This window comes from Pipistrellus hanaki (genome assembly GCF_964339955.1).
Source record: "Pipistrellus hanaki genome assembly, chromosome: 14".
Taxonomy (NCBI): Eukaryota; Metazoa; Chordata; class Mammalia; order Chiroptera; family Vespertilionidae; genus Pipistrellus; species Pipistrellus hanaki.
Window position 1 is genome coordinate 14,767,457 of NC_140516.1, and position 13,072 is coordinate 14,780,528.

Consider the following 13,072-nt stretch of genomic DNA (forward strand, 5'->3'; position numbering starts at 1 on the left):
AATGCACATCATAAATTATATGCATGGGCTATATCTGGACCCATCTTCTCTTTTAAACTAAGCACTTATTGGATGCCTTTGATGTCTGTTATATCTTTCTGCTATAGGGAGGAGAGTGAAAGTGTGCTGACACTCAAAGGTCTGACTCCCACAGGAATGTTGCCTAGCGGAGTGTTGGCGGGAGGACGGCAGACCCTGCAAAGTGGTAATGATGTTATGCAACTTGCTGTGCCTCAGATGGACTGGGGCACACCTCACTCTTTTGCTAACAATACACATAATGCATGCAGGGAATTCCTTCTGCTCTTTAGTTCCTGTCTCAGCAGCTGACATAGGTGGAATACTATATGATAGGTAGTATCTGATTAATAACCTGAGCAGGGCAGAAAATTGACAATGAGTATTCATTTCAATTGAAAATAATAGTCTTAACTTTTCATGAAATGATATGGGAGCAGCTCCTATCATAATGTCTGAAATATTTATTTAATTAATTAATTATTTATCGATCTAATGCACCCTTTTCTTTTAAATGCCCCAGTTTCAGAATGTGAATCCAGGATATGCTATATTACTAAAATGGAAATGTAATTTCAACTTTCTTATTTTTTTAAATTTATATAATTGTATTAACTATGCTTTTATTATCAGATACTTAATTTTAGAATTAATAATACGCTTGGGCTCAGAACACTACTTATGCACTTACTTGCTAAAAGATTTGTGCAAGGTTTTGTACCCTGGTAAATGATGCCAAAGTTTGTTTTCTGTGGTGTTTGTCAAATGTTCTATGTATAATCGACTGTCTGTAACATGCTGTTTCCTTCCTCTGCAGATGTAGCTGCTTTCCTAAATCTGTCTGTCTTTCTTTAGGTTAGCTGTATGTCTGTAAAAGTATGTTAAATTACTCTATCAGACAGTTGTCTGCCTTTTGATGTCGAAGCAACTTTGTAGCACCTTGTTTTGAAGTTTGCTGCATTCCGTTGCTGCACTTTGTGCATTCTGAACATGAATGTATCATTAGATATTAAGTCATTGTTATAAGGGGTTAAATTTAAATCCTGTAAGTCAAAATCAAAAGGGTGTTATTAAGTGTGCCTTTATTTTGCATGAAAATAAAAAGAATTATACGTAAAGCATTCCTGTAATCTGGCTCATTGAATATATTTTTTTAAAAAAACTTTTTTTTTATAGTAAATATTTGTGTAAAATACTGGGTTAACTTTTTGAAAGCCCATTGCAGATTAAATAGACGAGTGTTGTGAATGTTATAGACTATGCACAGTAACTCTAAGTCTAGATTTCTTCCCTTGTGGTTGAATAGCAAAAAATGTAACATGAAAGCTTAATTTATGTTTTATTGTAGCCACTTTTGACAGCCCTCCAAGGGTCACTGCTCTATTAAAAGGGGTAGCAATAAATCTGATGTTTTCCTTAGTCACGATTAACACTTTCTTTTTGGTGTTATAATTAGGAAATGTTTAAAGCAAAAACAAAAAGGAAATTTTAAAGTTTAAGATAAATTTAAATTTGATTGGCTTTTCACAATTTCATTTCACTTAGTCTCTTAATAAATGCTTAAATAAGTAAAAACATTTTTTTCTGTAGACAAATAATTTCTACTTGTAGCCTATTTATGTTCTATTTTATGTGTTATTGTGTTGTCTGCTACCACCACTGGCATGTGTGAGAAATACAGCTATGCTTTGAAATTGCAGTTTCAAATTTTTATTCTGGATGAAGTCTTCTTTTTTGATTTATCTACAAATCTGCTTTTATTTTCTTTATTTCCCTTGCCCTCTATTTCTTTATTATATTGTAAACATTAGACAAATGAATTAAAAAAATATGATTGAAACAAATTAAAATCTTGAACATTCAATAAAACTTGTAACAGTGTTAATAGAAAAAGGATGAGTTTTAATAGCTTGAAAAATGTTATACCCTTCCCCTTTGTTCAGAAAAGAAAAAGAAAACTGAAAGGGTTTCATACACAAATAAATTGATTTCAGTGAGGAAGGGAGAGAGATAGAAACATCAATGATGAGAGAGAATGATTAATTGGTGGCCTCCTGTACGCCCCCTACTAGGGGGGATTGAGCCCGCAACCAGGGCCTGTGTCCTTGGCCTGAATGGAACCTGGGACCCTTTAATCCGCAGGCCAATGCTCTATCCACTTAGCCAAATCAGCTAGGGTCTTCAGGGAAGGTTTGAAAGACAACTTTATGGAAGGAACTGTCTATTCCCAGCATAGTGAGTTACTGGTTGGTGCTGAGCTAACGAGATCCAATTTGGAAAACTGATAGCTCCCTACTTCTGCCAGTGATGGCTCTTGATAGAGTAGTTTGACTATTTGGTTGAAGTGATTTCCCTAGTATAAGATTAACTTATTTTGAAACAAATCATGAAACTCATACAAAAGCTGCAATTTTGTTTTTTTACAAGCTTATCTAACATTTTAAATCTAACATTTTAAATTTTAGTAGACACGTTTCCTGACCTGAATAACTGGAAATTAAGTATTGCAAAAAGAAAGTTTTTTTTTTGTTTTGTTTTGTTTTGTTTTTTAAAGTATATTTTATTGATTTTTACAGAGAGGAAGGGAGAGAGACAGAGAGCTAGAAACGTCGATGAGAGAGAAACATCGACCAGCTGCCTCTTGCACACCCCCTACTGGGGATGTGCCCGCAGCCAAGGTACATGCCCCTGACCGGAATCGAACCCGGGACCTTTCAGTCCACAGACCGATGCTCTACCACTGAGCCAAACCGGTGTCGGCGCAAAAAGAAAGTTTTTAAGTTCTAAGATCTCAGTTCTGTTGTCAGAAAATAAAAATTATATTCTCAATAACTCTAATGTTAATTTGTGATATTTCTCATGTTACTACAAACTGCACAACTCCATTGGAGTGGTATTTAATATATTTTTTGTGCATTTTCTTCATGGAAATTTGATTGAGAGCTAGCCCTTTATTGCTAACTTCACTAAGAGCTATATGGGAAAATATATGGCCATCTCTGTTTTTAGTAATGTCTAATTCCTCTCGATCATTTATCTTGTATAATATTGTGGAACACAATTTGAGACAGCACTATACTAAAACTTTTTAAGGCCATCTCAAGATGGTCTATAAAACTGAAAACAAGTAGAGGAAAAATAGTGCCTTTCAGATAAAATTTTGCAATTATCAGATCTTTTTCTTCTCACTTCAATATTCAAGTTTCAATTTAACTTTTAATTTTAAGTTTGACATTCAAGTTTTACATGTTACGCAGCTTTGAGTATGATAAGGCTATTTTGTATTCTACAAAGAATTTAGAATCATTTAGAGGCCTCAGGAAAGGACATAGATTATCATTTGACCTATAAAACATTTTTTACATATCAAATTTAAAGTCCATAGAACAATTTCAAAAATACAATGTCACATTTCATTATTTTAAAAGTTTATTAGCAGACTTAAACTATTGACACACTAAAAAAAAAAAGTACAGATGACATCCTTAAAACTTAAAAACAAACTTTTGACACACTCAAATGCCAATTCTTATAGTGACATGTTTTTATTTTTAATTCATTGCCATATATAATACAAGTTATTAAATATTTCATATAAAATTACTTTTGTTCTACAAACTCTAAAAATATTCTAATTGGAATTTTCTAAATTATAAAGAAAATAGTCTATATTTTGAAGAATAGGTGTTCCAAGGCTGGTCAAGATAAGATACGTCATTTATCCCAGTTTTCTGTCTGGGAAAATTCTAAGAGTATTGTCCAAATGTACAGGGCTAGATTTTGTAAATGGGATTTGTACAGCGGTATGCAATAAGTATGTCTGCTTTTATTTATTTTTCATGGTTAAGGAGAGTTAATTCTTCTCTATTCAGTGTTCATCCTACTTCTTTTGGGTCCCCATTTCATTTTATTATCTGGTTGAGTTCAGCAACCTTTTCCAATGTAGTCTACTTTAATTCCTTAGACTCACCAATGTCCTTTCACATTAAAAATTGTTTTGGATAAAATTTATTTCTAAATGATGTGTACTGCTAAAAGGTTGTTTCCAGAATAATTCTAAGTGGCCTATTCTAGAAGCAAAATAGAAGGGATATGGCATTATTGTTGTAAATATTCTGAGTATGTTTATTTGGCTAATGTGGAGAATTGGCACTGTTGTCCTCATTCTCAATGTGAGTGTTTTATACAATTTGAACACAGAACTGAGCTGAAGGAATCTTTGACTATAAAATGTATAATAAAATATGTTGAAATTCTCTAAATGGGGTAGAGACAAGCTTTACCAAGAATGCATTTCTTATTTATATGACCTATGTGTATGTTCACATCATAAAATAATTAGGATTTATTGCCCATATGACCTCAATTCATTCTCTTGATTCCTTTCTAGTTGGTAGCTGGGATTGAAAAGATGTTCAATAGCCATTTACATGTCTTCACTTAAGAATGTAGGTTATTAGTACCTGAGGCAGATTTGAGTTCATGATAAACTGAACATAAGTGGATTTTATTAAGGCTATCGATATTAATATCTTTAGTTATTTGGAACACCAATGTTAGAATAGAAAGGAAGTTCCTCATAGACAAGAGGGGGTCCTTTTAGATTACCCACAAAGAACAGAGCTACAGAACTGTTCTACTTAGAGTAATTCACCATGTTTACTGCCCTTAAATTTCATTGTAGCCATACCAATTTTTGCAGCTTATGCTTTGCCCTATGAATCCGAAGCAACAGGAATAACATTGCTAACTTTTCCTAGTTTATATCTTAGGGAACCAACTGGTAATGAGTATTACTTTAGAGAGTAAAGAATCTCTTGTTTGTTCTCCTGCTACAATTCTACCATCATAATTTCACCCTAGAGAATTTCCTTGTGATTGTGAAGGGTATGATATAATAAACTTGGGGAAATTCTAAGGCCATCACAATACTGAACTCAAGATGGGTAATTAATACCGGAGTGCATTTGCATGGGTGCTGAAGTGTCTGTGTATACAGAAGATCTGTGTGTTCTGTGCTCTGAGCAATGTTGTCATAGTGCTGTGTGTAAACTGTGCTGTATTAGGAAGGGGGATTGGATGGGGCTCTGCAATAAGGGTACTATTATGTTAAATTGTAAATGATGATGTAGTATGGGGTATGTGATATTTTAAGTGATCATTGCCTTTTCTGCTGTACAATATGACCCTTCTCATCTCTCTCATTCATTTTGCATGCCTCTGCTCACTTCTGTACAGCCACAGTTGAGGCTATTGAGGCTGAAAAAGGTACGATCAGAGTCCTTGCGCTGGGCAGGGAACTGTGGTGTGTGGGTGGGCATCAGAGAATGTCCTGTGGATGTGTCTTGCACAACCCAAGATGAATCAGACTCACTGACTCATCCAGTTTGTCACCTTTCTCTCTCTTTCTCTCTCTCTTTTTTTAATCACAAGGACTGATTTCCATAATGACAATCTGGGTTTTCCCTTCTATAGTATATTATCCAAGTATTTAATGTTTCTGAGTTCTTTAGAGTACAGCATGTTATGCTATAATACTATAGCATTTAACGTTGCATATAAAAATCTATTACATATTTTGCATGATTCTGTGTTACTCAGATTATTTTTTCCCTAAGTTAACCCCACTCTAGACATAAGTGCAGAAGCTGTCACTATGATTTTATTTTTGCAGTTTGGGCTAGTGTTTGCTGATAATAATATATTCATGTATACCATGTATTGCCTTAAAATTACACATTGGCAAATGCTTTGCTGACTCAATCCCAGGATTTACACATATTAAAGCAACCACATTACAATCAGTAGTATGGAAATCCTTTCTATGCACATTTTAATGTAGGATACATCATTCCAGATGAAGTAAATGAGAAACTATAACAATTGGAGGAGAATTACCATTTATTTTTATGTGGGTTTCCCAAGAACATGCAGTGGATGGCCAGTGAATTAAAGATGAAATCTTCCAAAATATGAAACTATAAATATTTTTTTGCTATCAGCCAAACACAGATCTAACTCCTGGAGGCATTTCCCACCTTTTTCTTTTCATATTGGTGGTGATGGAGTGATGATAGGCCTTCAAGATAGGTCTGATCTGCTAAATTTTAACTTTACTTTTCTCCTCCCAAGTTTTTGACACAGGTTTGTATGTTGAGGATTAACCTTGTTTAGCCTCCTTACTGTGACAGTCCTTGTGATGTTGGGGGTCTGAGGTAGGGGGTAATTGGTGTAGTAGAGGTCAGATTGAGACCCTGAAACCATTGCCTAGATGTTGATTTTGGAGACGGGAGGGTTATTTTTGTGTGTGTGTGTTTTTAAAGGCTCTGCTAACACTTGTCATCTATGATGCTTTCATATCTACATTTAGGTTTAAACATTTCATATTTTAAGGGGAAGTCTGGAATGGGGATAGGATTAAATAAGATTTAAATGTTACTGCATACTGCTAATGTCTTCTTAAAATTATTAATTATGTTTTTGAAATCTCAAATGTTTTTCAATTACTGACTTATCAAATTTGCATTTTGTTAAGCAATACGAGGATTCTCTCCACCACATAGAATCTGCAGTTTTGAAGAGGCAAAGGGTTTGGATAGGATCAATGAGAGAATGCCACCCCGGAAAGATGCAGTACAACCAGATGGTTTCAATTCTCTGAACACCGCACATGCCACTGAGAACCACGGGACTGGCAACCATAGTGCCCAGTGACCCACGGCTTCCCAGGGACTCTCACATCTCGGGCCCAAATGGACAGATTACCCGAGAAGCTGGAGGGGTCGGCCAAGCTGACTATAAATGTCACAATCCCTCTGGAGAAACCATTGTGCTTTTGAGACCTCAGCCCCCTTCCTGGACGAAGGCTGGAGGGCCCTGGGGCATATTGTGCTGTCTGATAAGATTGGGTCATCGCTGCCACGGTAGAGAGCAGTGAGCAAGGGGCTTGGGGCAATTTCAATTGGAGGGCCACTGCACCTCCATTTATGCTTGTGGTTCACACATTTAAGTTTACAAATGAGATTTCTTTTTCCCTTCAGTAGAATTAGATTTTCTTTCTCAACCATGACTTCAAATGCAATCCTAAGAGCGAACGTGGACGTCTTCCCCCGTGGGATGTCTTTAGAGGGTGAACTGGCATGGTCTTAAAATACGTTTCTGAGGTTACTGAGCTGTATTTTGAATTATGGGCTGAAAAATACTGAGAAACCCAGTTGGTGTTTATACAAAATGCTGACCTCAGGTCTATAGTTATTAAATGTGGCTAATTCTGTAATATAGTCTTGGTATTTTTAAATTATGAATGCACAACCTATTTCTAGACAGACTCTCTTACTTGAACACAAATCCAAAAACTAATTAAAAATCTTTTTGTCCAGATCTTCTGAGATTTACATCCCAGAGATTTAAGAAGAAAACCTCTAAATTCAAAATTAATGCAGAATTACAGAATTACTCATTTAAGATACATTAAAAGAAATTTGTACATTGTCAAAGTAAATTTTAATTCAAATCATGTCTGTAAAACTTGACGTATTTTGTGTATGCATGTTTTCATTTTGCAAATATTTAATATATAGACCTATGATGTACAGGTACAACATGTATAAGTTACCTAGATGTTATGAGAAATTTTAGTTTATTGTGAGTACTCAAGTTGCTTAAATAGCCACCGGGATGATTTGCTGCTGGCTTTTTATCATTTTTTATGTTTTGATGCAAAGGAAATTTTAAAATGATCTGGAAGTGTTTTTGAATAAGCAATGCAGTATAGAAGCAACAATGCTTCTGTTCAGTCATTCAGATGTTAGTGGAGGCATAAAAGTCAAGACTGCATGTTGAACATTTTCTTTTGATAGCTACAGAACTGCTTGGTTAAATTAAATGGAACCATGTGCTAATTTTTCACAATTATTGAACTGTATTGATTGCCACTGTAGTCTGGTATTTCCCTTTACTTTGGTGGCCTGCTTCCCTCATGCCCTGGAATACAACTCAGAGCTCCAGGCAGCGGAACCAACTATTGTTTTGTTTGCTAGAAAGTGTATTCTGTATGGTCTCCTGTCTGAGTTGGAAATATTATGCATGTGCAGGACTATCTGAGTATTTTATAAATAGTAGCACACAATAAATTCCATGCATGGGCCGCTGCTCCTATCTCTGTGTTGGGTTTTATTTGGATGTAGTCTGGTTTGACCTCATGCATATCAGAAAATACTGTTAATAGAACTGGGACATATCCTTCAGAGAAGATTATCTCATGGGTAATTCATGTGCTAATTTAATGAATTAAATTCTTATCTTCATAAACTTTGCTTTTTAAGAAATTTTTGTTACACTTGTTTTGCATGAGCAGTAGTAACTGAGCATGAGAGGACTGGGTGCCTATTTTATATAGATAGGCCTTCTGAATCTAATATTTAAAATCACTGTTTCACTTAACATTTAATTGAAAGAAAATCTTATAGTCTAGAATTTTGTACAACAGTATTGGAAATTTATTGGGTGTTTTAACAGTAAGAAAAAAAGATATTAGTGATAATTGCATTTTCCTGCCATTTTTATAATCTGATTATGTAACGGCTTTAATTGCAGTTTTCAACAATGATTATAATAATACACATTCTAAAGCATTAATTTAAGTAAAAATGTATATATTTGCCTACTTTCAGGTAGCAAACAGAACTCAAATTGTTGACTATTACAACTTTTTCTTTACTGACCAATGGGGTGACATTGATTAATAAAATTATATAAGGTTCAGGTGTATAATTCTATAATACTTAGTCTGTATACTGTATTGTGTGTTCATCACCCAAGTCAAGTCTCCTTCCATTACCATTTATCCCCCTTATACCATTTTCTACCTCCACAGTCCCCTTTTTTCTCTGGTAATCACCATACTGTTGTCTGTATCTATGAGGGTTTTTTTGTTTTGATTTGGTTTTTTGTTTTTGCTTCATCCCTTCACCTTTTCACCCAGGCCTGCAACTCCCCTCCCCTCTGACAGCTGTCAGTCTGTTTTCTATCTATAATTGTGTTTCTATTTTCTTAGTTTATTTTGTTCATTAGATTCCACATATAAGTGACATCATATGGTACTTGTCTTTGACTGGCTTATTTCATGTAGTATATACTCTCTAGGTCCATCCATACTGTCACAAAAAATAAGATTTCCTTCTTTTTTATGGCCAAGTAGTGTTCCACTGTGTAAAAGCTTTTTTTTTGCTTTTTTTAAAAATATATATTTTATTGATTTCTTACAGAGAGGAAGGGAGAGGGATAGAGAGTTAGAGACATCGATGAGAAGGAAACATCAACCAGCCACCTCCTGCACACCTCCCACTGGGGATATGCCCGCAACCAAGGTACATGCCCCTGACCGGAACCAAACCTGGGACTTCGCAGTCCGCAGGCCGACATTCTAGCCACTGAGCCAAACCGGTCAGGGCTGTGAATGCTTTTTTAATCCTCTTGTCTACTGCTAGACACCTAGGCATTTCCAGGTTTTGGTGGTTGTAAATAATATTGCAATGAACATAAGGGTGCATATATTCTTTTGAATTAATGTTTTGGGTTTCTTCGAATATATTCCCAGAGTAGAATCGCTGGATCATAAGGCAGGTCCATTTTTAATTTTTGAAGTTCACACCGTACCGTTTTCCACAATGGCGGCACCAATCTGCAGTCCCATGGATAGTGCGCGAGGAGGAGTCCTCTTTCCCACGCTCTGTCAACGCTTGTTTGTTGATTTATTGATGGTAGCCATTCTGACAGGCATTAGGTGATTATTTCATTGTTCTTATCTCTTCATATGTCTGTTGGATATCTATATGTCCTCATTGGTAAAGTGACTACCTGGGTTTTTTGCTCATTTTTTAATTAGATGGGGGTTTTTGTGTGTGTTGAGTTGTTCAAGTTCTTAATAAATTTTGGACAGTAGCCCCTTAACAGATGTATCATTGGCAAATGTATTCTCTCATTCAGTGGGTTGTCTTCATTTTGTTGATGATTTCTTTTGCTATGCAAAAATATTTTAGTTGGATGTGGTCCCATTTGTTGATATTTTTTTGTTTCCCTTGCTTGAGATAATATATCAGAAAAAAAATATGAGAAAGATTTTACTGCCTGTTTTCTCCTCTAAGATTTTTGTGGTTTTGAGTCAAACATTTAAGTCTTTAATCTATTTTTTAGTTTATTCTTGTATGTGTCATAAGAAGGTTCTGATTTCATTGTTTTTCCATGTATCTGTTTAATTTTCCCAACACCATTTATTAAATAGACTGTCTTTACCCCATTGTGTGTTCCTTTCTTTCTTTTCTTAATCTTCACCCAAGGAGTGAGGATATTTTTCCATTGATTTTTAGAGAGAGTGGAAGGGAGGAGGATGGGAGAGGAGAGACAGAAACATCGGTGTGACAGAGACACATCGATTGGTTGCCTCCCATACTCAGCCAGACCAGAATCAAACCTGCAACCCCAGAACATGCTCTTGACCGGAATGAAGCCCGAGACACTCTGGTGCACAGGCCAATACTCTAACCACTAAGCAATGCCAACCAGGGCCCCCATTGTGTGTTGTTGCCTCTTTCATGAATTCACTATTTTTGGTCTCTGTATTCTGTGTCATTCATCTATATATCCGTTTTTATGCCAGTGCCATGTTGTTTGATTACTATGGCCTTGTAGTGTGGTTTGATATCAGGTAGCATGATACCTACAACTTTATTCTTCCTCAAGATTGCTCTGGCTATTCAGGGTCTTTAGTGGTTCCATGTAAATTTTTAGGATATTTGTTCTAGTTCCATGAAATATGTCAGTGGTGTTTTGATAGGAATGGCAATGACTCTATAGATTGCTTTAGGTATTATGGACATTTTAATGATGTTAATTCTTCCTCTCTATGAACATGGTATATGCTTCTATTTGTATCTTCTTCAGTTTCTTTATTTTATTTTATTTTATTTTTTTATTTTTTTATTTTTTAAATATATTTTATTTATTTATTTATTTTTTTATTTTTTGTATCTTCTTCAGTTTCTTTAGTATCTTATAATTTTTCAAATACAGGTCTTTTATATCCTTGGTTAAATTTATTCCTAAGTATTTTATTCTTTTTGAAGCAATTGCGAATGGGATTGTTTTCTTAGTTTTCCAAAAATGCAACTGCCCTGGCCAGTGTAGCTCAGTTGGTTGGATGTTGACCCATGCCGGTTCCATTACTGCTCAGGGCATATGGCCTGGTTGCAGGCTCAATCCCCAGTAGGAGGCATGCAGGAGGCCGCTAATTGAAGTTTCACTCTCACATTGATGTTTCTCTCTGTGTGTCCCTCTCCCTCTATCTCTCAAATCAATTAAAAATCTTTTTAAATAAATAAAATTTCAAAATCCAACTGATTTCTGGATATTTATTTTATATCCTACTTTACTGAATTCATTAATCATTTCTAGTGGTGTTTTTTTTCTGGGGGGGGGGTGGGATTCTTCAAGGTTATATACAGTATCATGTCTTCTGCAGAAAATGACAGTTTGTTTTTCTTTTTTTCCAATTTGGAGGTCTTTTATTACTTTTTCTTGTTTGATTGCTGTGGCTAGGACTTCCAGTACTATATTGAATAAGAGTGGTGAAAGCGGACATCCCTGTCTTGTTCTTGATATTAACGGAGATGTTTGTAGTTTTTGTCCATTGAGTACGATGTTGGCTATGAATTTGTTGCATTATGTTCCCTCTATTCCTACTTTGCTGAGAGTTTTTCTCATAAATGAGTGCTGGATTTTATAAAAGCTTTTCTGCATCTATCTATTGATATGATCATGTGGTTTCATCCTTCATTTTATTTATGTGGTGTGTCATGCTTATTGATTTGCAGATGTTGTACCAAACCTTGTATCCCCAGAATAAATTTGACTTGATCATGGTGTATGAATTTATTAATATAAGGCTGGATCTGGTTTGTTAATATTTTGTTGAGAATTTTTGCATCTATGTTCTTCATGGATACTGGCCTATAATTTTTTTTCTTTGTCATATCTTTATCTGGTTTTAGAATTAGGATAATGCTGGTCTGGTAGAATGAGTTTGGGAGTCTTCCCTCCTTTGAAGTTTTTAGAATAGTTTGAGAATGATAGGTGGTTGGTTCTTTTATTTTTATGTTCTTAAATTTTTTGTTGGAATTCAGTTTCCTTTTGAAAACAAACTGAAAAGAAGGACAAGGCAAACTTTTTTTAAAGAAAGTAAAAGGAAGGAACAGAGAACACGGGCAGAAGATGCTTTGCTTCTCCTCAGCTTTCTCCTTGGTCTTCGGACTCCTTGCTCTCCTCCACCAGAAGATCTGGCTTTTCAGCCACTTTCTCAGCATTATCCTTTTTGCCCAATCCTCTCTTTTCTCTCTCTCTGATCTCTTTCTTGCATTCTTCAAACTTTGTCTTGAATTTCTGTGCATTTTCAGTACCGAGGAAGCAGATGGCCAGCAGCTCCTGCTTGGGGAGCTCGTCAGCGAAGTCAGCATGGGTGTTCCGGATCCGTCATTGGCATGGTATAGTTGTTGGCACATATCTTGAAGGCCTTATTCCTCCTCACGAGGAGGCGAATGGTCCCTTTATCCTTATGCTTCAGGACTTGACATCACCAGTGCCTCGTTCCTTCCATTCTGGGAAATTGTTCTCTGAAGCAAATCTAAACAGCTTTGCCCCCATTTTGAAAAGCTCTTCATCTTATTCAGGAAGAGAAATGATAGACTTAAACTGAGGGTTGTGGTTGAACTCATCTGCATTCTCAATGGAGGTATCATGGTCCTCATGGATGACCTTGGTGGCCATGGTGGCCACCCATTGGCTCAGCACTGGCTCGGTGGCTCCTTCACTCCAAGTCTGGTGCTGGCACCGATCCTCCCATACCTCCACCTACTCCCTCCATCTAGTGAATGCTAGTTTTTTTCTTGGGTGCCAGTTTTTTTTTAATTGTATTAATTCTTTTTTTTTTTTTTTAATATATTTTATTGATTTTGTACAGAGAGGAAGGGAGAGAGATAGAGAGTCAGAAACATCGATGAGA

At 35.8% G+C, this 13,072-nt stretch overlaps 2 protein-coding genes and 1 pseudogene across 9 annotated transcripts in view; 1 reads left to right on the forward strand and 2 right to left on the reverse strand.

The window, feature by feature from the left end:
* The window catches only part of PPP3CB (protein phosphatase 3 catalytic subunit beta), a 56,574-nt gene extending 48,399 nt beyond the window's left edge, over nucleotides 1-8,175 (forward strand). For 3 of the 7 annotated variants that reach the window (XM_084904945.1, XM_084904946.1, XM_084904947.1), the window contains 3 exons: nucleotides 108-205; nucleotides 5,257-5,286; nucleotides 6,554-8,175. In XM_084904945.1, the coding sequence (XP_084761071.1) occupies nucleotides 108-205; nucleotides 5,257-5,286; nucleotides 6,554-6,732 (307 nt within the window). In that variant the 3' untranslated portion in view covers nucleotides 6,733-8,175. The other 4 variants (XM_084904948.1, XM_084904949.1, XM_084904950.1 and 1 more) reach the window with 2 other exon arrangements.
* NUDT13 (nudix hydrolase 13) overlaps nucleotides 1-13,072 on the reverse strand; it is a 438,779-nt gene that overhangs the window by 201,242 nt on the left and 224,465 nt on the right. The gene's annotated exons all lie outside the window — the stretch shown is intronic.
* LOC311632937 (ran-specific GTPase-activating protein-like) lies at nucleotides 12,213-12,910 on the reverse strand (annotated as a pseudogene). The gene has a single exon. The product of its transcript is annotated as a ran-specific GTPase-activating protein-like (transcript).